The 22885-nt window shown below is 38.0% G+C and overlaps 4 protein-coding genes across 15 annotated transcripts; 2 read left to right on the top strand and 2 right to left on the bottom strand.

The window, feature by feature from the left end:
- Nucleotides 1-1251: 1251 nt before the first annotated feature.
- On the bottom strand, nucleotides 1252-4342 carry LOC105185264 (LMBR1 domain-containing protein 2 homolog). Its single transcript, XM_011144609.3, has 10 exons — nucleotides 4169-4342; nucleotides 3661-3998; nucleotides 3311-3521; nucleotides 3051-3227; nucleotides 2795-2972; nucleotides 2486-2667; nucleotides 2174-2413; nucleotides 1901-2102; nucleotides 1579-1698; nucleotides 1252-1496 (listed from the first exon to the last, which is right to left on the bottom strand). The coding sequence occupies exons 1-10, from the start codon at nucleotides 4340-4342 to the stop codon at nucleotides 1252-1254; spliced, it is 2067 nt and encodes a 688-aa protein (XP_011142911.1).
- Nucleotides 4340-5392, bottom strand: BBIP1 (BBSome interacting protein 1). Of its 4 annotated transcripts, none has more exons than XM_025308133.1 (2): nucleotides 4806-5392; nucleotides 4340-4697 (listed from the first exon to the last, which is right to left on the bottom strand). In XM_025308133.1, exon 2 carries the CDS (start codon nucleotides 4642-4644, stop codon nucleotides 4423-4425), a length of 222 nt encoding a protein of 73 aa, XP_025163918.1. In that variant the 5' UTR covers nucleotides 4645-4697; nucleotides 4806-5392; the 3' UTR covers nucleotides 4340-4422. The 4 variants fall into 4 exon arrangements, with proteins under 4 accessions (XP_025163918.1, XP_025163919.1, XP_011142913.1 ...); XM_025308134.1 differs by having other exon boundaries at nucleotides 4982-5391; XM_011144611.3 differs by having other exon boundaries at nucleotides 5121-5390.
- Nucleotides 5393-6146: 754 nt separating this feature from the next.
- On the top strand, nucleotides 6147-16583 carry LOC105185262 (interference hedgehog). Of its 8 annotated transcripts, XM_025308130.1 has the most exons (9): nucleotides 6148-6653; nucleotides 7002-7286; nucleotides 7870-8128; nucleotides 11030-11110; nucleotides 11307-11555; nucleotides 11716-12717; nucleotides 13329-14138; nucleotides 14240-14355; nucleotides 14942-16583. In XM_025308130.1, the coding sequence occupies exons 4-9, from the start codon at nucleotides 11041-11043 to the stop codon at nucleotides 15110-15112; spliced, it is 2418 nt and encodes an 805-aa protein (XP_025163915.1). In that variant the 5' UTR covers nucleotides 6148-6653; nucleotides 7002-7286; nucleotides 7870-8128; nucleotides 11030-11040; the 3' UTR covers nucleotides 15113-16583. The 8 variants fall into 8 exon arrangements, with proteins under 8 accessions (XP_011142907.1, XP_011142910.1, XP_025163915.1 ...); XM_025308129.1 differs by lacking the exon at nucleotides 7870-8128; XM_011144605.3 differs by lacking the exons at nucleotides 7002-7286; nucleotides 7870-8128 and having other exon boundaries at nucleotides 6147-6653; nucleotides 14240-14365; nucleotides 14903-15113.
- A 796-nt stretch (nucleotides 16584-17379) lies between these two features.
- On the top strand, nucleotides 17380-22650 carry LOC105185261 (protein ELYS). Of its 2 annotated transcripts, none has more exons than XM_011144601.3 (8): nucleotides 17380-18702; nucleotides 19286-19376; nucleotides 19506-20449; nucleotides 20509-20707; nucleotides 20794-20937; nucleotides 21114-21348; nucleotides 21542-21815; nucleotides 21910-22650. In XM_011144601.3, exons 1-8 carry the CDS (start codon nucleotides 17428-17430, stop codon nucleotides 21952-21954), a joined length of 3207 nt encoding a protein of 1068 aa, XP_011142903.1. In that variant the 5' UTR covers nucleotides 17380-17427; the 3' UTR covers nucleotides 21955-22650. The 2 variants fall into 2 exon arrangements, with proteins under 2 accessions (XP_011142903.1, XP_011142901.1); XM_011144599.3 differs by having other exon boundaries at nucleotides 21895-22649.
- The last annotated feature ends 235 nt before the right edge of the window (nucleotides 22651-22885 follow it).

The following is a 22885-nucleotide window of genomic DNA, read 5'->3' as shown; positions in this document are numbered from 1 at the left end:
TCATAATCGTCTCAGATAGAGATAAATCTTGTAGATCAAAAATCGCAGAGATGCATATTATAGAATATCATAAATGTATGAGAGATATATATATATATAATAAAGAAGGGGTAATAAAATTTTTTTTCACTCACAGGAAAAGTTTCATTATCATATGTATCGAAAAGCCCTCGTAATAAATGCCGATGTTTCAGGTCCTAAATTATCCACGTATATTTACAATTATATTAATGTTTACTATACTGTGTAGCTATATTAAGTCGTTTTTATTAAATTTTTCTATCGTTATTTTCAGAGCAGATTCCTTCATATGATTTCTATCAAACTTGCGTTTTTAAAACTCATTAAAATAAACTCTTCGTAGAATTGTAAAAACGAAACCAGAAGGATAAAAAGGATTTCTAGTTTCTAACGTATGAAACGCACAAAATCAAATTATAGATCACTTTATATATCGATGTTGTATAGAATAAATTGAAATTGTTGAGATTGTTACAAGAAATCGATCAAACAAATGTTAAGAAAATATTTGTATTACATATGAGAAAATTCTAAGCTAATCAAGAGCATTAATAAATAATCTTTCAGGTACATATTAAAACAAATTATACATAAATTATTTATTAACCTTAACATGAGCTAAACTATGCAGAACTGAAAATAAAATAAAGTGGTAAAAATATATTTCTCTTAATAAATGTAATATACATATTTATACTAAATTTGACGTTCATAACATTATTATCGATTTTCTTCATTCTAATCATGTATCAATTCTTATTTAGAAAAAAAATAAATAAATAAATGTTTCCCACTACCTGCTTCGATTTGCGCGAACTTTTATTTTTAGTGTTCTCTCTCTCTCTCTCTCTCTCTCTCTCTCTCTCTCTCTCTCTCTCTCTCTCTCTCTCTCTCTCTCTCTCTCTCTCTCTCTCTCCCCCTCCCCCCTCTCCCTCTGTCTCTCACTCGTGTAATATAAGTTATAAATATCTCATAATATAATTTTATATTTTACCTCGCGTGCTCCTAATACTTGAATTTAAAATTATAACAGCCGATATAGTAAATGTAAAAGCCTTAATCCTTACGTTTTATTACGGACAAAAGATTATTGTTCTACTTTTTCTAATTCACAATTTTTATGACTCAGATCATCAACGACCGTCGCATCGCTCGATATAAATGTCGTGCAAATTTCTAAAGTTAATTTTAAAGTCATTCGCATTCGAATAAGTCGCGTTGAAATCACGTTTAAATATCGTCGAACAATCCTCTAGGCGGAGGGCCGACACGACTTGTACTCGTAGAAAACGCTCTCGCATTATTTGCATGCGAATCGTACGAATCGTCACCTTGATTTTCCCCGTCGTAGCGATTGTTCGCAACATAACCATCCCCGTCGAATGTCATACCGATGCAATATTCCGTAGGGTCGAAATCGCGCAACAAACCTGCTCTTGCGGACTCTATCGATTCGTCTCGTTTCAACGGCCGTACTAAAGGAATTATAAGTATCGGCGTTATATATACGAATATAAAATCTATATCACAGTACTATATATTTTTCATTGCACGTACCGGTATCTGTACTTTGACGAGATGTCCTATAACGTGACGTGCCTACTGAGATGTTGAATCTTTCTTGCATTTCGCGTCGCCTGTACATAGAATCCTCTGCTCTTTGACGTTTACGTCTCTCTGTAATAACAAAGAAATATTAATCGAATAAGTTATCGAATTATCACTTGTTTATTCATTTATATAATCTGACCTTTGCTTCATTTGATACATGATATATCAACACTTATAAGTCAAGACTTGTTAAGTCTTCTCATATTACACATATACGTTAAGTAAAACATATATAATGACGTACAAACGCGTAACAATTTATTCGTACCTCTTTTTATAAGTTCTCTTCCTTCTTCCACAAGATCCGTAGTGAACTCATCGTCGTCGAGAAATTGCTGAAAGCCTAGCATGGAGAGCAATCTACTACCTATACTAAAGTAAGTTGCCAGACAGAAGGCCAAAATTGCTATAGGAAAATATACATTGAACCCGTCAGAAATGATGGGAATAACATCCATGTGACCCATCACCTGAAAAAAGGAAGGAAATGATAAAGACGGACGTCAAAGAAGTTACATTTTTTACTCTTAAATAACGTTACCTGCGTGTAATGTGTTTCCAAGATATGAGTCTTGATAATATGTGAGTCCATGTGTATAAGTCCCAGGAAATTGAGACACATCGGCGGAGTTAAACGACACAACATCATACCGCTGAATATCAAACTGTACTCGTTGGTTTGATGATGAGGCGCCAAATAATATAGATTCAATACACGAATTTTCAAGACAGTCGAGTAAGCGCAATAGCAAAGGTACGCAATGATCAACATAGACAGCACCTAAGAACAAAAGATATATGTAGTAAATATTAACACACGTAGCATACAGAATATGAAATGCAAATCCTTTACCTCTATCGTAAAGTAATCGTAGTTTCTTTTCGCTAACTTCAGAAATTGAGCAAATAATGACAATACGGGCGACTTATTGAAAAATGTTACTTCTGACCATACAACAGCTACCGACAAACATCCAGCACAAATGGCAGCCATCTTCAAGACGTAATTTTTCACAACGCATTTCCAATACCATTCTGAAATTTAAAGTATCATGAAATTGAGTGAAATATATACAAGTTTTATTACTGAGAGATTATTGTGTAGGACTCTAAACTAGTGAGGAAAAACAAACAATCGTATATATATATATATATTACTTACCGATAACAGGATTGTAAATAATGCGAAACGGAAGTGAACGGTGTGTGGGAAATGCTTGCTTGAATCTTCTATCGTGACTCACTTGATTTTTTGCTACATCTTCCAAATCAAAAATCTTGTCTACTAAGATACCCCATTGAGTCTCTATGCGTTGTAAAGTTTGCAATGCTTTTATAGTCTAAAACAGAGATAATAGCAATAAGTACAAACATAAATGTACCATAATATGTTTGATATATATTCGTTTTTGACAAACTTGTCTGTGCAATCGAATCAAAGATTTCTCAGTGGGTGTATCCGTTGGAGTATCATCAGGTAATTGTCTCCTGTTCATTCTATCCTTCAACTCTGCTGGTATCTTTTGGAAAATCGTTTCCAAATTGCAATGGAATGGATGACCAGGTCCAATGGATATTGTTGCAATTTGTAGTGACTAAATAGTATAGTATCTATTGAAGAACTTGTGGGATTCTCGCAATATAAAGAACATGCTACAAACAGCATTATTTACTATACCTCGAGTATATCATCTACTGTTTCCTCCGCTTCACACTTATCCAAGCTCAGTTTCGCCACCTTAAAATAACTATAGCTTAAAGTATATCCAGGTTTACTGGCATTCCATAATCCTCGAGGTACTTCGACAAGTGCATATCCAAGCAACAAGACCAGTAAAAATAAGCCCCATGTATTAGATGCAGATGATGCTATAACTTTTAATTTTTGTCTGGAAAGCAATAAACATAGTTTTGAAGCTACTGTCATACATTTATGTTAACAGCATCATATATATAAGTTTTATATCTTTATGCTACAATATAAATCTTCTTACTTTAATATTCTCATTATAGTTTGGCATAACTTACCCATCAAAGTCTAAGCCAGGTTTCAATGCAATGTATATCAAAAGTATGCCACATATAAACAAATAACTGCCATAATATATTGCATTATCTATCAAAGCAGACTTCAATTTCCCACGTACAGTAAAGTCCCCTGCTTTTATGTAAGATTGCATCAGTGGGAGTATCAACCATGTTAGACATTGTGATGTCCAATAGACTATCCTCCACAAATTTGGAAATACACTTTCTGGTACATTTGGCCAGGGTTCTTTACAAGTAGCAAATGGTACAGATGTTGTGTTAGCAGGACTTTTAGTACTATTATGTATATTCTGCTCTACACACTGTCTGAATACAGTCTGTGAAAAAAGGAAATATTATTGTAACCGATATTATGTTTATCTAATCTATGTCTAATCTATGTATATATCTATGTTTATCTAATCTATATCTAATATTTCATAGAAAAACTTTCATGATATAGTCGAAGACAGCTTCAATATATTAACTTATAGAAATGCATAATTACCGAGGAGACATCCAAAGGTAGTATAAAGATTATTAATAAGGAAAAATACCAAGCTATTAACACAGAGACAGTGACTATGATGTGGTGCCGAAACACATTTCCATATTTAAAAAGTAAAGTCCCGGCCAACAGGAATGCCACTATAATCTCTGTCAGGAATATACCAAGAACCATTTTGTTTTTTATCTTGATAACTGTGATATTTAATGCATCTTATGACTTTCAAATTATTATCAGTTAATGCACATAAATATTTATGCATTCATGTCAGAATTAGTTTCTGCCTCTTGTGCTTCTCTGACTTTGATCTCAGCTTCTTTCTGCATTTTTTCCAATTTTTCCAAAGTTACCGATTTCAATGGGATCAATTTTGGCTTGCAGAGTATATAATTTAATGTATCCTTCTGATACAATAGACCTTGTCTTGGAAGGACAATGTCACACTTTTCTACCTGACTATCCTTAGATTCTGACATTTTCGCTCAATCTGCTATGTGCCAGTGAGTTGATAGCAACCCCATTGTGACATCTAAGAAAAAACATTATGCAGTTACAAACTCAATTGTACCAGGTATTTTTTCTAAAGACAATCATAATAAAATTTTGAGTTTTAATTGGAAACACTATTGCGATCCACCAGTGGCAAATTTTCCAGCTGGAGTGAATGATAGAAATGTTAATACAACGAGATTTGCATATTTAACATCGGACTATGCTTGTTCAAACTGCAACAGCAGCCGGGGACAATTCAATTTAAGTTATTTAAGAAATCAGCATCTTTGCAAATTTAATCTGACGCAATTGATAAAATACAGCAATTGTCGCTCGTTGAGGGGAATATCCTGTCCGTTTCAGAGCTCTTATCGTTCAACAGCTCGAAAATTATGTTATTATCACAATCTCGTCACGATAAAACACGACATGCACATTACGAACAGTTACAGCTGGTTACAATATGAGCAAACTCATGGAATCGCAGACAAGACCCTCGTAGAACCGTGGATCGCCATGGACTGCTGTCATGAATGCTTTCACGTCGGACATTGCGACTCGACGATGCGACTTTCAGAACTAACATCTACGGTGCAGATAACGATTGTAGATAAATGACTTCTTAATCTGTACGCCGTGTTTGTGGTGGCAATCGTACATCGCAAATGCTCAGCAAATATTACTGACACTTGTGACACTTTGATTATCGCTCGTGAAGAGATAAGCACTTCACTTGTATTTACATTTTATTCATCACTACCATCGAGATATCATAGGAAGTCACATTCCTGAATAAGCCATTTTTATCGATAAAAAAGAGTTCGGAATACCGGTCTATGTCAGAGAACTCTCATATTTATCAGAGATAATTGGAAAACGTCGATATGACCACTCGTCGGTGTAAGAATATTACGCATAAATTTCCAATTTTTGCATTTCCGAAAGGAATAAAGACATCACAGCTACAGGAGCAAGTTCATACACGGCAATTACCCAATCATAAAAAAAATATTAAAAAAATGTTTTTAAAAATATTAAAAAAACATTTTTAAAACGTTAAAAATAATCTTAAACAAGTTATTAATGTAAAATAAATATTAAATAAACATTAAATATACGTTAAATAAATATATTTTTTAATCATTATTTTCAATGAAGAATTAATATATAAAAATTTTAAATAAACGTTAAATAAATATTTTTTGCACAATGAATAGAAAAAATGTAAAAGAAATATAAAATAAAGATTTGAATAACGTTAAAAAAACATTGTCTGCTGATCGGGTAGCAGCCAAAGCGAAATGATGGAAAATAAATTTCAGGTTATCCGCGGGAACAGAGTCATCTAGCGTCGGCGAGCGAAGCGAAACGAGCTGTAAAACGCGGCTGACAGGCGGCTGGCGCCATCTGGCGTCGGCGGGAGGTGCAGCAGTCGGAACGAAGAGATCTTGAATCCCTCGCCCGCCACCATCACTGCTATCGCAGCCGCATCGTGGTCGCTGCTGCGCCGCCGCGCATCCCTCCGTAAGCCGCGGTCGGCCGCGGTTCAAAACCAGTCGGTCTGCATTCCAGTGTCCCGGTGAACGCCAAGCAAGTTGTTGTTTGGCGTCGTCGTCGTCGTCGTCGTCGCCGTCGCCGCCGCAGCAGCAGCGGCCGTCCCATACATACGTGCATCGCACGAGTCGTTCGTTCGCAACGGATCGGATCGCGTCGCGTCGCACAGTCGCGCGTTGAACGAGAAACGTGAGCGAAAATGAAGCGGCGAGAGGAGAAGTGAAAAAAAGAGAGAAGCGGGGCCCGTAACGCGGGCCACAAAGGACACGGCCCAACGGACCACCGTCGCCACCGCCGCTCTGTCGCTGGCACCTCGCTGTGAGGAGATCCTCTTCGCCGGAACAAGAGCGAGAACGACGTATCGCCTACGAACGAGAGATAATCGGGACGACTTTCTCAGCGTCGTCGACTTGGTCGTGCGGCCAGACTGAAAAAAAGGGTAAGCAAGAGCGAACGAGCGCGCACCTGGCATGTGTATGCGTCGTCGCCGAGGCGATCTCGGCACGGCGGATCGACTGCGCGATCGCGATCGCGATCATACGTGCCAGAGCACGTAGTCGGTTAATTTTGCAATTTATTTGAAATCCTCGCGTGAGCGATTTCGAGCGGGGCGAGAAAAATACAGCCGATCGCGATCGCTCGGCAGTTGATGTGAAAGTGGTTGTTTTGCTCGCGAAAGAAAGTCGGCGGAGCGACGTCTCGGTCTTTTTGGTCGGGTTTTGTTGCATTGTTTGTGGAGTACGTTGATGTTTTCTGTGTCTCAATTGTGTGCTCGTGTTTCACTTAGAACGACGGGAAAGAGAAACGCAGGGGTGCAAAAAGTGCAGATGGGAAGTGCGTGAAATAGGAGATCCTACGAGACAAGTGTATTCGGGCTTCGAAGGGATGAAAGAGAAAAAATCGGTAGCAGAGTGCAGGAAGAATAGCCGGAGGACTTCCCCTCCGTTTTCGCGCTACACCAACATCCGAGATTCCTGTGTCCTTTTCTTTAATCTTACCTGTTTGCGGTAGCGATCCAAATCCTGTTCTCACCAGCACCGATTCCACTGATGCACCGTGAAACGAGTAACAGGTATAAACGCATAACCTTCTTTTAACCTTTTTTTAATCCTTCTTCATTCTTCTCGCTCAATATATCATACTCTATTTCAAGAGGGAGAGAGGAAAAGAGAAAGAGAGAGAGAGAGAGACACACAGAGTTCTACTACATTTTAAATTCTTTTATTTTATTATTGTACACACTTTTCAGTAATGTTTTTATATATTTCCACAAGTATACTTTTTTATAAACTCTCATAAATATTTCTTTTACTTTTCACAAATATCTCGCACATAATTTTCAGATAAAGCTTCTGATTTAATTAAAAAATTAAAAAATATGAAATGGAAAAATTAGAACTAAAGATTCAGGTAATTTATTTAAGTTCACATCCTTGAGAAGCTTCTCTTGTTACATGCTTAATGCTTTTAATCATTATTCACTCATCAGTCTTTGATACTTCAAATGTATTCTATATCTATTTCATTTATTCAAACATTTCTTTTCACGCTTTCAAGCAAACTTAAACATCGCTTAAGTGCACCTCAATTAATTTCAATGTATCTCCGCTAAATGCATTTCCACGCTCCTTGCTCCAGAATTTCCTTCCTTTCAGCATCCTCACGTTACGACGATATGAAATGCTCGTCCTTGCTGCGACACTCACGGTCTCCGGCGATCCCATAAACGCACCGCAAGACGGTCCTTTGCTGGAATACTAATGACACGGATAGTCATTTATGGCGCGGCCGCGCATTCCACGTAGAACAGGAAGAGTCCATTGTAGCTGTCGGCAGATTGGAGTGTTTTCGATGTAAGGTCTTCTCAAGTGCACGTGATTTCCCAAGACCTCCGCTGCGCCGCACGCAAATCAGGTGACGGCACGAATACCTCAGACTTGTGTCACTCCTTTTGCGTGTCCTGCATTACGCCAAGTCGGAACTGAAAGAGTCGAACTCTCTCAGGCCAAGGATCTTTAATCCCGTATTCTCATTCGTCCGTTCGTCGAAAGCTCGTTGAATATTACTCGAGTAAGAAATAGTGCACTAATTATGTAACACCCTCGCCGATGGCCGCCAAAATCGCCGCTAATTCCCGGCGTTACGCGGCAGGATTCACGACGAGTGTTTCGCCTGCGTAATAGCGCGATTGAAATCACCGTAGCCGCGCGACGATTAAGTCGTTAATACGAAAGCGCGCGCACCGAAAGAGCAGATTAAGCCCGTAATTATGGCGCAACGAGAACAACTGCATTGGTTGCAGCGCTCCGGCGCGCTCCGCGCTGCGACCGGCGTTGCCAGCCTTGGCAACCACTGCTTTGGAATTTGGCTTCTTTATTTTTACGAGAGGTAACATCGGAAACCAGCCTCTTTGCGGCCCTTCTCACCTGTTACATACCACCGCCATTTATGCGACCATTTAACCAGAAGTTAAGAGTCCCCTTGTACATAAAACGGCGCGCGGCGGTCCGGCTGTCGCGCCGCGATCTTCTCTCTGCGCTCTCGAATTGTTTCCCCCCTCCCCTCCCTTTTTCCGTCTGTTGCTTGTCGAATTTGCCCGCTCGGAACGGGATAGATGCTCGCTTGAGATTCTCGTCTAGAAATATCCGTGTCATTCCGCTCTGCTCCCGCGTTTTGACTCGTTAATCGTTCACTTAATCGCCTTATGTGGAAAGAAAAGAAACTTTGCTCGTGTAACTGATTTTCCGGAAATGTGACGAAAATCCTCTGTTGTAGGAATATAAAGGTTCCTCCGGGAGACCTTTTTTTTCAACCGATTGTTCCCTATTCAACCGAATATTTTCACAGACAGAAAGTTTTAGTCACAATAACGGAGAGGTCGTTTCTTGTCATTCTGTTTTCATTCTGTTACACAAACAGAGATTTTTTCATCCACCCTCTGTCGCATTTTTCTATATTTCTGTTATTCGTTAAGGTACATATTTGTATATGACAAATTGGATTATAATTAAGTTAATTAAGATACCAGCCGAATTTCGAGCAGTCGATAGGAATTACACCCAAAAAAAAAGTAATTTCAGGTCAAGCGGAATCATCTAAATTTTAGAGGATTTTATTCTTATATATGGCCTCAAAAAGATTCCTCTAAGATTAAGAGGAAAATTTATAAAGAGGGATTATATGTATAATGCAAATCTTATTGATTTTAATATAAATTTCCTCTTCACTGATTATTTAATCTTTTTTTAAGAAAATTATTATTTATTCTTACTGCACTTAAGTCTTACTGGTTATATTAGTTAATTTGAAAAAATTATTATAATGTATAGCGAATAACATATATATACAGATGTACTTCTGGCTCCAATTTTACAATAAATAGGCACGAATGAAATAAGATCATTATAACAAACAAATTTCCAATCAATTTTGTTATGGACTTCATAGCTACAAAAATGTTTATCGTAACCAATTGTATAAAACAGTTAACAGAAAGAACATATTATTCAACTTCTTGCAATAGATTATACTGTATTTGACCAAATATGGGTAAATTATTTTCGTTATATGTCACAGCAACACATATACCTTTTTTAAAAAGCATTCCAAATATTCTGACGCATGAGCATACAGTTATTTTTTCGTTCATGTCTGGAGGTAGAGCATGATCGACCAAAAGAAGCGGACACTCAAATCAACATATTCTTCTTTGTATAAAAGAAAAATTGATTGATATAAGAAAAAATCCTCTTGAAATAAGAGGAAAACAGTTAGAATAATATCTAATAAATTTTAGATGAATGGTTCACTTTAATCGCTTTATCGAAAGAGGAATCTTTTTTCTGTAGCAGGCTTCTCTTAGAATATGAGACTATGGGAAGAATCACTTTGCAAATAGAATACTTTTCTTTGGGTGCACGCGGCGCGACATCTAATGTATTACGTAGCTTATTAATTATTATTTATATTTGTAGAACTGCGGTTTGCGTAGCTCACCGAGGCGCACAACGTCGATCGGCTTGAATGGATATACCTACGCGCGTTAGCTCAACGTAAAAGAATTGCCGTCGCTCTTCGTAATATGCGCGAGTATGGTTTTCTGACGGCCGCGGGTGGCCGTCGTAAGCGGCACGTGGGTGTAAAGCGGTTCGCGCAATAAACGGCAGCTTTCGACGCCGTATATGGATATTTTCTAGATATTCACGCGCGTCACTCATGCCTAGCCGAGTTGCCGACTCGCTTTTCGCGGCGTTACCCGTTTCCTCGGGAAACGTTCGCCCATGCGATTTATCGCAAATCACTTAAGTAGAGTTTGTTCTCTCGCCCACGCGTAGCTTAGCTACACTCTTCCTGCTTCATCATGACATGCGTTGTGCGATGAGAAAATTCCGATATAGTACTGATTATTGTTCTCCTCTTTCCATCTTTTTAATCATCGGATAATAATTTAGACGTGTAAGGCTTAAGGAAAATATAATTGGAAAGGCCCGTGGCAACTCTGTCACGCAGGATATAATTTTGCAACGTATGAGATTTTTGTGATCACACATCTGGTAATAGAGCCGCTGCTACATGATAGACAGTCACTGCCATTCCGTCCCTAATCTTTAGGGCGAAAAATGCGTTCTATTTTCACGTGAACTCGGCGTTCTAAACTTAAACATGCTTGGCCGGTATTAATTTTAGTGGGCCTTCGCCGGCACTCCGAGCCCCGTATTTGCTTACCCGCAATCGCAAACGAGACCGGGAAAAAAGGAAGAATAGCACGCGAAATGCCTGGTTAATGTAATGCATAGCGGTTCTTCATGCTTACAGAATGTGTCAAGATGACATCTATCCCCTCTTTACGTGGCGTTATTGTAATCCTGCTCTATGGTCTGATTACTTGCACGCATGGTAAGTCTGAAGAATTCCAAATTTCAACTGATATCCATATATCAGATATATGTATGTGTGCGCGTGTGTGTGTTTAGATTAAATCTTAATATCGCGAGTATTATAACGTTACTGTATTACTTTATTACTGTATGCGAGTATTATAACGTCGTCTATCAATATCGCGAGTATTGTAACGTTGCTATGATGTTCGCAGGAGAGAAAGACGATGGAATGTCGTTCACCCGGCATCCACAGCCACTGGCCGCTCCGTTACATGACGACGTGAATTTCGAGTGCAGTCTTAATCTGCCAGCGGAGAGTTTCGCGTGGCATCACAGGCCGCTGGGCGCACGCAAATGGGTACCATTGTCGCACCCCAGCGGCGGCGGGAAAACGTCCCGGCACGTTGTCAATTTCAACAATGTGTCGAAAGCCGGCGACTACCGTTGCATCGCGTTTTTCGGTAAGTCTCTCCGCGAGAGAACTCCGTGCTTCATGCACTGATTTATTCGAATGAGTCCTTCAAGCGTCGATGTTCGTCGTCAGACACGCGCTATTGTTGTTTCGATTTCTGCTGTTGTAAAATTCATTACTGGAATTTATCCTTCTCGGTCCTTTCGCAGGTACGAGCGGCTTCGCGTCGGACCCGGCGAGACTGACGCTTGCAACAATACAGAAATTCTCCGACAAGAGTGACGTGTTCATTCAGGTAGCGGAGGGTAACACCGTGCCGATTACGTGTCCCATGCCATATTCCGAGCCAGAGGCTATAGTGATGTTCTTCAAGAACAACGCGCTCATTAAGGACGCGAGTCTGGTCAACAGCAGGACCATGGTCATCAAGAACGTCAGAGTAACGGACAGCGGGTCGTATCATTGCAGCGCGGAGAATTACATAACGCAACAGACGTTCACGAGTATGCACAAGATAATCTTGACGGTGCACACGAACGTCAGCCATCAGGAGCCGTACTTGATAAAGCAGTCGCAGACGGAGTACACGGTCGTGCGCGACAAGAACGTCACGTTGGAGTGCTTCGGCGCCGGTTACCCGGTACCGCGGGTCTCATGGAGCAGACTGGGCAGCTCGTTGCCGTTGAAGTCGGAGAGGTCGTCCACGGGCTTGACGATCGTGCACGTGCAGCCATCCGATCGAGGAGAGTACGATTGCGTGTGGAGCAACAGCGTGGGGCAGATCAAGTCCGTGATTATACTGAGGGTGATGGAGCCGCCCAAGGTGACGAAACAGCCGAAGGCGTCCACGTTCTCCGAAGGTGGGGAATTGGAGCTCTCGTGTGCCGTGACGGGCGAGCCGGAGCCGACCGTGGAGTGGCTCATCAACGGGGAGACTTTGACGCCCAGCAAAAATCAGGAGATCAGAAGTACCACTCTCTTCATAGCCGAAGTCGAGAAGAAGCACGCTGGGATCGTTCAGTGCGTCGCCAGCAACGACTACGGCTCACATTCGTCGGGATACAACCTGCTGAGGGTGAGCCCGAAGCAGCATGTTCTCGGCGGTACCACCGAGTCCAAGCCGGATTACGGCATCTCCGTGTCGAGGCACAAGCATACCAGAGGCGGTGGTAGGCGCAGAAATAAGGAGGGGAAAAGGAAGGGCACCGGAGGTAACTATTTGCTCTGATCGCGTTATCGTCTCGCGCCTATTATCGTTATCAAACGTTTGGTTCAAGATATCGCTTTATTAAGTCTTTCGGGACGGAATATACTTACATACATATATAATTTTATATATACATACATATATATATATATATATTAAAAACGAAGGAGAAAAAGATGAAGCATGGCTTTTTGCGTGGGGGTTCAGGGGGCGGAGCCCCCAGCCAGAGCTCGCAAGCCGCCGAAGGCGGCAGCGCGCGCGCGAGCGAGACGGTTGTTTTTGCCACTTTTCCTTCGAACGACGCCTTCCCTCCACTTACCGCCCACCATAAGTTCAATGGCGTGGCCTTTGGTGGACAATTTTAACGCTTTGCTGTCCGCGAATTAATTAACAGTTCATGTACAAATAAGTACCTGCTCGCGAGAAATTGTGCAAATCAAGAATATGTGAAGAATATTACCATAAAAATTGGCCATTCCTCGGCTTGGTTTCTGCCTCGTTCTTTTCCCTCTCTTTATATCTCTATACCAATAATTAAAATGTTTATTGTATAATTTAAATCTCTCTTACAATAAAACCTTAATACGTATCTGACGTGTTTACTTACATTTGCAGCAGTCCTGGTCCCTCCAGACCAGCCCAATGTGACAAGACTGTCTGACACTTCTGTCATGGTGCGGTGGTCGGTACCGGATAATAAAGGTTTACCGATACAGTTTTTCAAAGTTCAGTACCGTGAACTTGCTCAAAAGGCGAATGGTAAACAGGCGAAGTGGATGACAGCCAACACCGAAATACCGAATCACGTACGGTCCTTCGAAGTGCCTGACCTCCAGCCTGGCTACACTTATCGATTTAGAATCGCTGCGGTGTACTCGAATAATGATAACAAACTGAGTCCAAACTCTGGGCGTTTTCGTCTGAATCGGGTGTCTGAGAATAGCAAGATGCCAGTACCCCTGTTGAACAACACCAAGGCGTTAGGACCGCATCAGGTGTTGCTGATTTGGGAGAATCCCGATAAGTCCGCGAGTATCGACGGATTCTATATATATCATCGGGCCTCCACGTCGGCCGGCGATTACTTGAAGACCACTGTCGAAGGGAAGGATGCTTATAACATGACCATCTCTCACTTGCAACCCGACACTACGTACGAGTTCAAAGTGCAGAGTTTCTCCGTGGACGCGGCGTCGGAATTTTCCAAGATACTGCGGCAGAAAACAAAGAAGATCATCGTCGAGCACCCGGTTCAGCAAGTGTTGGCGGAGAACAAAGTAAAGCCCAGCGAAACTAACATAAGTGTCAGTGTGTACGTTATAATCGCTATAGTATTCGTAGCGTCGGTCTTCATAGGGATCGTAGTCACGATCATATACAAGAAAGTGAAGTACAAGCAGAGTCGAGGATCTTCGCAGAATGAAGGTACGTTGGCTTGTTTCAATGCCGTAATAAGGTGTACAATAATTTATACGATCTTGCGTACACGAATAACCGTACTCTCCTTTCTTTCGTTCACGCAACAGGTAAACCGATAGCAAACGGACGAGTAATAAACGGTGGAGTCACAGACTCCAAAATTAATATTACGTCCAATCCGCTCGCCGGTCTCGACGCATCCGAAGACATAATACAGCCTAAGGTCAGTATTTGTAAGTAACAGCATCTGCACTTTTGTTTCGTCGGAGAAAAGTAATCGAACTGAAATGCCTTCGTCCTTTTTTTCACTCGACAAGCGATAAGGTCGCATTGAATGTTGTTTCTTGTACAATTGTACATATACGTTCGGTCTCTCCTTGAAACATATAATTGCTCATCTCGGTCATAGTCATTTACTTTTCTCCCTGGTGTCAGTACGATTCTAGACGAGCGCAGAAACATGTTAGTCGTAGTGCATTCAAGAACTCTGTCGGTTTGATGTCAACTATGATTTGACGCTCACAACCGCGACGTTTCCACGAGAGAATTTGACAGTCTCGCAGCCGCGTGTAACGCGTTTTGCTGCGCTCGTCTACATGTGAAGATCCGACATTGAAAACTGTCCGATATTAAGGAGACTAGTCTTTTCTAGTTTTAGCATTGGTTGCGCGCTGCTCTTTAATTCTACTCGCTCTCTGCACTCTCTCTCTGGAGCCGCTTTTCTTTTGTTTTTCCGCACACGACACACGTACGTTACTTATACGCTCTAGATCTGAAAGAAGCGAACGAACACGCATGTTTCTAAACAGAGCGGACAACAGTCGTCGATGGAAATGACGTCGTTTCTAAACGGCCAAAACAACAACAGCAACAGCCATAACAACGGCGACACGGCCGGATCGGACGTGGTGAACGCCACGTCGCGTAGCGAGCCGTCGTCTCTACTCCAAGGGCCGCTGCCTATCGAGCAACGTTTGTGAATCGTAGCTATGTCTCTGTTTTAGTAAGACGGTAAGATGGTCGTCGACGACACATGCGGTGTCGCCGAGAACAGACTGAGTGTCGCTACGCAATGATGCTCGCGGACCGACCTCGCGTGAGAAGTTTTCTCTCGTATAGGAGGGACACTACGCAAAGACATGACTTATCGATATGTTATTTTTAATGAGATTCTGAAACTTAACTTATAGACTGTATTTAACGCGTTTCATCTACCGCAATGAAGAGAGAGAGACTGTTGCAAGACACTTATCTACAGGGTGTCTTAAATAGTTATGCTCAAACGTATCGCTGCTGTAAACTGGGATTAGTTTAGCGTGTGCGGGTACATCTCGCCCGCACGTGAAGAAAAAGACGTAGGATGTGTCGCAGATATCGCTAAACCTCTGACTTCCAGTCGCCTGAGAGATTTAATGTTAAACGAAATCACGCTCAGAACGTCTGCCGTTCGTCGGCATTCTGTCAATGTCTCACGACGGCCAAAGCAGACCCATTTTACGGCACATGGTGACTAGAAAGCGGACCCGGATCTGCTTGCATCCCTTTATGACATATTCTTGATCTTTCCTTTTGATAAAAGAATATTATTAAGAATTCACGCCCGTTAAGTAGATAGATACGAAATTTAATTATGTACCTGCGAAGTAACTAACTTAACTGTGTTACGTATCTACTTAATGGGCACAAGCTAGTGAGCACTGAACAACGTGTTATTTAGTAATTTTAATATAACTTTTTATGACGCGCGTACTTTTGTATGCGCTTTTACGACGGGCAACTCTTCAAGTATTCAATTCGTATTAAGAACTATTTGAGGTATGTAGGATACAGCATACGTACAATATTGTTAACTATTAAAATCGTTGAAGCGCGAGTAACGTCATTTTACAATGGTTGCTTTTAAGTATCTTTTTATAGAATAATGAATATAATGTTTGAGTCATATATTGTTAACAATATCTTGTAATATCTGTTATGACAGTGTTTTCCTAGCTGCTGCTGCAATAAAGATTCAATAATTTAATGTCATTCACAATGACATGACACAATATGATTGTAATATTTCTAATGGTAGCTAATTGTACAAATTGTGCTTGGAAATTTTTTTCCTCTGAGAAATGGTGAAATGATTGTTATTTTACGTCAATTGAAAAAGTAGAGACAAAAACTCTGTAAATACGAATGTATAAACCTTCTCTAATAAAATATTTAGTATTTTGGCTTGTTAAAATGTCACAATCGCATCTGTGAATCGATGATGAAGCTAGCGAAAATATACACATTGTATATATATATTTTTGAAAATAGTTTTTAAACGACAGGAATGAATATATGTGCCTTATATCTTGCCTGGAAATAATTATTATTTATATATTTCTATATATGACAGCATTACACATACACGCGTGTGGACGCGTGAACACATACACACACACACACACACATATACATACACACTTTGTGTACTTAATTTTTATAAAATAAATTATATTGAAAAGATAGAAAATTCTGTGCGTTTTGAATCTAACACACTCTGATTGTATTTAACACACTTTGATTATATTTAATAAATGTGATAAAGTTATCAAAGTAACAAAATAGTGTGGTAATCAACGTAACATTATGATTTGTATGCGTCACGAATAATAAAATTTATAACATATATTTATAACATATATATTTATATATGTTATGATTTATATATGATTTATAACATATATATATATATACAGCGAGTCATGTTGAATCATGCTATTTGAAACTAAAATTTGATTTTTTGTTCAGTCATATTGTACACACATTTTTCTGATTTTAATGTTTGGGAATTTAAGCTTTTAAATGAATTTTAAATTTAAACTTTCAAAAGTTTTTTTTATCCAACGGGTGGCGAACTTCATTTAACGCCATCTAGGTATTGCGCTGAGAACATTTTCGACATGTGAAAGCAAAAAAATAATTCTCAGCAACACCGCTCGACGAATCACATGGATGCGATGAATTTGAAAATCTCATAACTGTAACGTAAATTGTTGTATCGCGAGAACGTCACAGCGATCTTATTTTCCGAGTGAAACATAATATTCATGGAATTTAGCACATTTTAAGTTACAAAGGGAACTCAATGTTAATTAACCGTTCTCACGACATGTAAAAACTTACGACACGTGTGATGGTGAAACGCATTATCCGGACAGATTCACGGACGATTCTGCTCCGCTCGAACAAGTGTGCGCGTTGTAAACACCGGGAAGTCCTTAACAATTAACGAAGTATCGAGAAAAAATATCTTGGCAAGATGTGTGATTTAATAGATTTAAATAGCCCCAACGTGAAAGATTTAATGAATTCGAAACTAGCATCACCTCTGATTCCTGTACCCAGACACGTGGAACCTAATCAGCAGGCCAACTCCTTGGTGACGGAGAAACGTGAGAGTCTGGGTAACAATCCGTTTGATAGCGTATTGCACGAGACCACCGAATACATAAAAAAAAAGGGCGATCCCTTCGAAGTGGTGCTGCAGAAAGCCTTAAAGTCTAAAAGCACAAAAGGTACAGAGCTGAAAGCTCACCCTGTGGATTTTATGGATGATTTTACCCCAAAGCGTAGGAGGAAGTATCAGAAGATAATGAATAAGACACTGGATGAATCGTTGGTTAAGAGCAATATGAATCCTATAAATGAAGAGAAAAAGGAAACAGCTATCAGTAATGTTGCTAATAATATCAATGTCACTTGTGATAGCAATATAAGTGGAAGTAACAAGTTCACTCATAAGCAAAATATCAAAATAACAGTCATGGATGCAAATCCTCTTGAATTATCTATTTTAAATCAATCTGCAATGAATGACACATTGTTAGAAGGCCCTAAATATAAAGTGGATAATGAAATATCAATTTTCCTAGAAAAAGAACCATCATTTAAAGAATTTGTTGTTCCTACAAGCTCAAATTTTAAGCCACCTTTGAATCCTCAACGTTCATTGTCACAAGGAAGTAGAAAATCACCAAGAAAATTACAGTGTCAAGACAAAAGGCCGCAGTCTATAACAGATACATTGAGAAAAGCTTCACACAATGATAGTACTATGTTATCTCTTTTAAACAAAGGTTTCTTGGAAAACGGACAGAATCAACAGTCTTTATTTTCTGATCTATCAGATGTTTCTTCCATAGCAAAATTGAATTCTGCCTCATTATTATCAAATCTGTCATCAACATCATCAAATGGCATCATGAACAATGCTTTTATAGATAGCAATTGTTTGAAGATGAGTAATGAGAAGATAAATAAATCTGAGAATTCTATGGAGATAAAATCAGTACAGTATGACTTATCTGACCTAACAGAAAGACTTACTAAATTAAAATGTGCTATTGATAGAACAACCAGTACTCTCAGTGCAAAGGAAGAAGTTAATAAATCCAATTCCATGAAAAATGAGAATAATAAACAAATTGTAGATAATAAATTGGTTGATGTTGATGTGTTTATGCCAGAGCCGAGTTCCAACATAGGACACGATAAAAGCACAAATTCCATTAGCTCTTCAGATTCTGTATTCACTGTAAGATCTATATAATTATGTACTATATTTAATATTTAAAAATATTTTTTAGTTTCTTAATTTATCATTCATTGCATTTGGCATTGCAACAATTAATTAATAAATTAATCAATTAATTAATAGTTATATAAAATAAGGATACTATGCTAATATATTAAATAAAATTCTAGAAAATTCTAGAAAAATTATATAGACGATGTAAAAATATATAGAAAATATATAGATAGATAGAAATAATTAAGCAACATATCTTTAATATTTAGTATGATGGTTTCTTCAATTTAAAAGGATAGAAAATTTGAATTCTATAAATGACCACTATATAATTAAAAATACATGCAAAACTATCTTAGAATCTCAATATCTGCCAATTTATTTATGTTTATTCATGTTTTTTACTTCTGCTTACATTTTAAATATACTTGGATTTATATTATCCAATTATATATTGGTTGTATTTCTCTTAAGGATATTCAATATTTTGTACAATTACTAATTATGGACATAAATAAGATTTTACAGAATTAATTTTTAAATTATTTTATAATAAAACAAAAATATTACGTGTCAAAATTAATTGCAGGATAGTGGCAAAATCGACAAATCAATATTGAATGAAGCTAAGGTACTTGCAAAAACTTTTGAAGAGCTAGCTCTAAAAACAGATTCTGGATGTAAGTATTTTATATTATTTTGAATGTTTTATAAATAAATGTTTTATATTTATTGTGTGTGACTATTGTATAAATGTATATAATTCTGATAATAAATTATTCATGCTTTTATTCTTTTTTCTTCACTAGCTAGTACAGATGATCTAATTTCAAATAATGGTCTATGGATGTCAGAATTACTACCAGCATATGAGGATGAGTCTGTAGATAATCTAATTGAGTTACTTGTTTCGCCGAAGAAAAACTTAGAAATCGATAAAAGTAACAATTTGAAGCAATCTTCTGTAAGTGATAATGTGGAAGAAAATTTTATGAAGGAAATGGAATCACAATTTATTGATAGTATTTCTACTGTAAAGCAGACAACAATAACTACATTATTATTAGATCTTAAAAAATTAGTAAAAGCAGAAGATAATCCAGAAGCGAATAAATTAATTAATCATCTGGAGAGTGCTTTGGGTATAAAATGTAAAAGTAATATGGAACTGTTAGCAAATCTGAATATAATAACTGAATTACGAAATGCTGACATGTGTGAGGATAAATTTAATAATATCGAGCAATCGGATAAAAGCAATGATAAGAACCAGAAAGACAATGACAAAATATCTGAAGAAAAAATATGTGATAATGAAAGCTCATTACCACATACAAGTCATGAAGCGCAAGATTCACCACAAGCCGCAACTGTCAGCAGCGATAATTCAGTAACTAAAACTTTACTGTCTAATAATGATAACGAGGATCGTTTGAATATTTCAAATTCACCTAAAATAGTGTTAAAGAATAGTCGTTCAGATGAAAGGCTGGCTATAGAATTATTGATTAATCTGGGAAAATTGTTGAGCGGTCAGGCTGAGGATGCTACGACTTCACAGTTACTTAAAAGCATAGGAAAGACGTTGAACGTCGCATCAAATAATTGTAAAATTGGAGGCAAGTCACAGGATGATAATTCGCGTAATACTCAACAAGTTTCTCCCGTGAAAACTTCAGAATCTGAACTTAACGTATCTGTGTCCAGTTCAAAACAAACAGCACATGAACGAAGCTTCAATTCCAAGTTCACTGTAAGTAAATTTTTACTACTTTTTATAAACTTCGGTTCTATCTTGTATTTTCTATGTAGCCTGTCGACAAAACTAAAAGAAGGAGCATATCCACGACTCATTCGTCAAAAGCAAACATATCGAACACACCAGTAATCACGAAACGTAGAAGCACATCTGAATTGAAAGATCGAAAACGTTTTTCAAACAATCACGTACTTATCAATACGATGGCAAATAAAAAGACTTCAATTTCAGGAACCTCTAATACGAAAATAGGTATATTATCCTATTTATTAGCAACATGTCATGATTCAAATAATTGTTTCCTTCAAATAAAAATAATTAAGAATGTTATATTGCAGTAGAGACTACGCAACTCGAGAGCAAGACCGAAAAACCATTAGCGATAACTGATGTTAAAAATAAGTTAAAAAAGAAACTAGGTACAGCTAGTAACAAGGGTCCTATGAAAGCTGTACATCCTGTAGGCACTATGCAAAAAAAGGGTGAGTTCAGGTTACTTAGTCACTTAATTGTCAGGTTTACTATAATTAATCTATCATTTATGATTTATAATTTCTAAAAGTGGAAGCAATTTATAATTGTTCGTAATTAATCGATATATTGTTAATTATTAATAAGTTTCCAATTTATTCATTTTTGCTTATTTCAAATAATACAGCATCACTTGGAAAACAAACAATTCCGTCTTGTGAAGCTACCACGCCGCCTAAGCACCACGCTGTTTCTTCTGGCAATAAGATAATCAGCAGCACTCCTAACTCAGTAGCTTCATCAACACCAGATAGTCAGAACAATAAATCGTCGAAAACGTTAATGCCCACTAATAAGAAACGTAACTTCTCTTGCGACATTTCACCGGTGACCGGTATACAGAAAGAAGATAGTCCTAAAAGGTAAACGAGCAAACAAGATTAATACAAAATTTCATGAAGTAATATACTTTAATTCTCATGTTAAAACAAGCAAATGGATTTAGGACGACCACCAAAGAGTTGGGATTTGTGAAAGCGAATAAAAACACGGAAAGGAAATAAAACACGCATACGTAATTATATAATAGATGCATAAAAGTCGTTTGTATTTCAGACTTAACAAACCGCTGCAGACTACAAAGAAATGCACACCTAAACGTCAACAAGCGGATTTATCTGGCATTCCGAAATATTGCACGCCGCCGAGAAAACTCAATTCCTCACTTGACATGAATAGCCATCATCAACAGTCTCCCCAATATTTGAACAAAAGTTTAACAAATTATCAACGATATTCCCCAATTCGCTCGAAGAGCGCCGAAAAAAATGTGCGGAGCCCTCTCAAAGATAGCAACAAAATTTTTACAAAAGTGAGACCATTTAAGCTGGTAGGTATCATTCTTGTATGAATATACGATTCACGCGTCGTCTTGTCAAACTAATTCGCTGTGCATTTATATCATACAGATCTCTAAATTTAAGGGAAACACGGGTGATTTTGCCGAAAAGGAGAATTGCTCAGGATAGAGCGATATAGAGATGAGAGTAATTATGCTCTTTTGTATCGATCAGTCGATTGCCAAATAGAATTAAGGATAGAAAAAAAAACGAAAGAAAAGAATGTATCATAAAAATCGTTGTGAGGGATATACTTGGTTTTATCTTCTTTTTTATATTTATGAGATATTTGTATGTTTTATAATAAAATATGCGATCATGATACGTATTGTCTGATTATTAAGAAGTTCTGTAAATCCTATTACTCAAATTTGTATTTTTCAGGAAAAGGTACTATCAGGTTACAAAAATTTAGAACTGTTGAATTAAACGAGAAAAAAAAACAGGCAAATTTTAATATTAAACGAAACACCAAGAACATTTTTCTGCAATATAAATATGCGATTAAGATAGAGAACCGAACGCGCACACTTTAACAAAATTAGCGCTGCGCTGGAACGAGCCTTTTCTTTTTTTTTATGAAGCCCTCAAAGGCTTTGGGCTCCTGAATAACCTAGGTTAGGTATAGTTTCATTTTTCCTCACGCAACACCTGGCTGGTACGTTCAGTCATCATTGTATAAATAGATATGAAATTCGAATAAAATACTAGCGAGAAAAGATCATGTCATACGTACTCTAGTAACTATATGATATACTAAATTCAAATAGGTCGATTCTTTTTATTTGAACTCAGTTGTACTTTTCGTCTTTAGAGAAAAATAAGTATATAACAAATAATAACAAGTATATAATGTAACATTGAAAAAAGAAGAAATTAAATTCCTGCATTAAGTTAAGCTTAGTTCAGCTAAAAAGAACATAAAATGTGATTGCTAAACGGTTATCTGCTATTTTACTTCGATCATAGATTAAATATTATTGAAGACTAGCGACTTCCTTCAAAGAAGCTGCGTGCACATCAAACGGACTCTGTAGATAATTGATAATCATTGACATTA

Source organism: Harpegnathos saltator, unplaced genomic scaffold (genome assembly GCF_003227715.2).
Source record: "Harpegnathos saltator strain DR-91 unplaced genomic scaffold, Hsal_v8.6 scaffold139, whole genome shotgun sequence".
NCBI classification, from domain to species: Eukaryota; Metazoa; Arthropoda; class Insecta; order Hymenoptera; family Formicidae; genus Harpegnathos; species Harpegnathos saltator.
The sequence above is the reverse complement of the archived record's forward strand: the minus strand, read 5'-3'. Positions and strand labels throughout refer to the sequence as shown.

What these genes read in the sequence shown, in the direction of transcription:
- LOC105185264 (XM_011144609.3), bottom strand. Translation starts at nt 4,342, where the DNA reads ATGGTTCTTGGTATATTCCTGACAGAGATTATAGTGGCATTCCTGTTG. An exon ending in CAGTAGATGATATACTCGAG is followed by an intron (nt 3,228 to 3,310) that starts GTATAGTAAATA and finishes TATACTATTTAG; the next exon opens with TCACTACAAATTGCAACAAT. An exon ending in TGATTCGATTGCACAGACAA is followed by an intron (nt 2,973 to 3,050) that starts GTTTGTCAAAAA and finishes TCTCTGTTTTAG; the next exon opens with ACTATAAAAGCATTGCAAAC.
- BBIP1 (XM_025308133.1), bottom strand. Translation starts at nt 4,644, where the DNA reads ATGTCAGAATCTAAGGATAGTCAGGTAGAAAAGTGTGACATTGTCCTT.
- LOC105185262 (XM_011144604.3), top strand. Translation starts at nt 11,041, where the DNA reads ATGACATCTATCCCCTCTTTACGTGGCGTTATTGTAATCCTGCTCTAT. An exon ending in TCTGATTACTTGCACGCATG is followed by an intron (nt 11,111 to 11,306) that starts GTAAGTCTGAAG and finishes TGATGTTCGCAG; the next exon opens with GAGAGAAAGACGATGGAATG. An exon ending in GAAAAGGAAGGGCACCGGAG is followed by an intron (nt 12,718 to 13,328) that starts GTAACTATTTGC and finishes TTACATTTGCAG; the next exon opens with CAGTCCTGGTCCCTCCAGAC.
- LOC105185261 (XM_011144599.3), top strand. Translation starts at nt 17,428, where the DNA reads ATGTGTGATTTAATAGATTTAAATAGCCCCAACGTGAAAGATTTAATG. An exon ending in AAAGAAGATAGTCCTAAAAG is followed by an intron (nt 21,349 to 21,541) that starts GTAAACGAGCAA and finishes TTTGTATTTCAG; the next exon opens with ACTTAACAAACCGCTGCAGA. An exon ending in AAGTGAGACCATTTAAGCTG is followed by an intron (nt 21,816 to 21,894) that starts GTAGGTATCATT and finishes TATATCATACAG; the next exon opens with ATCTCTAAATTTAAGGGAAA.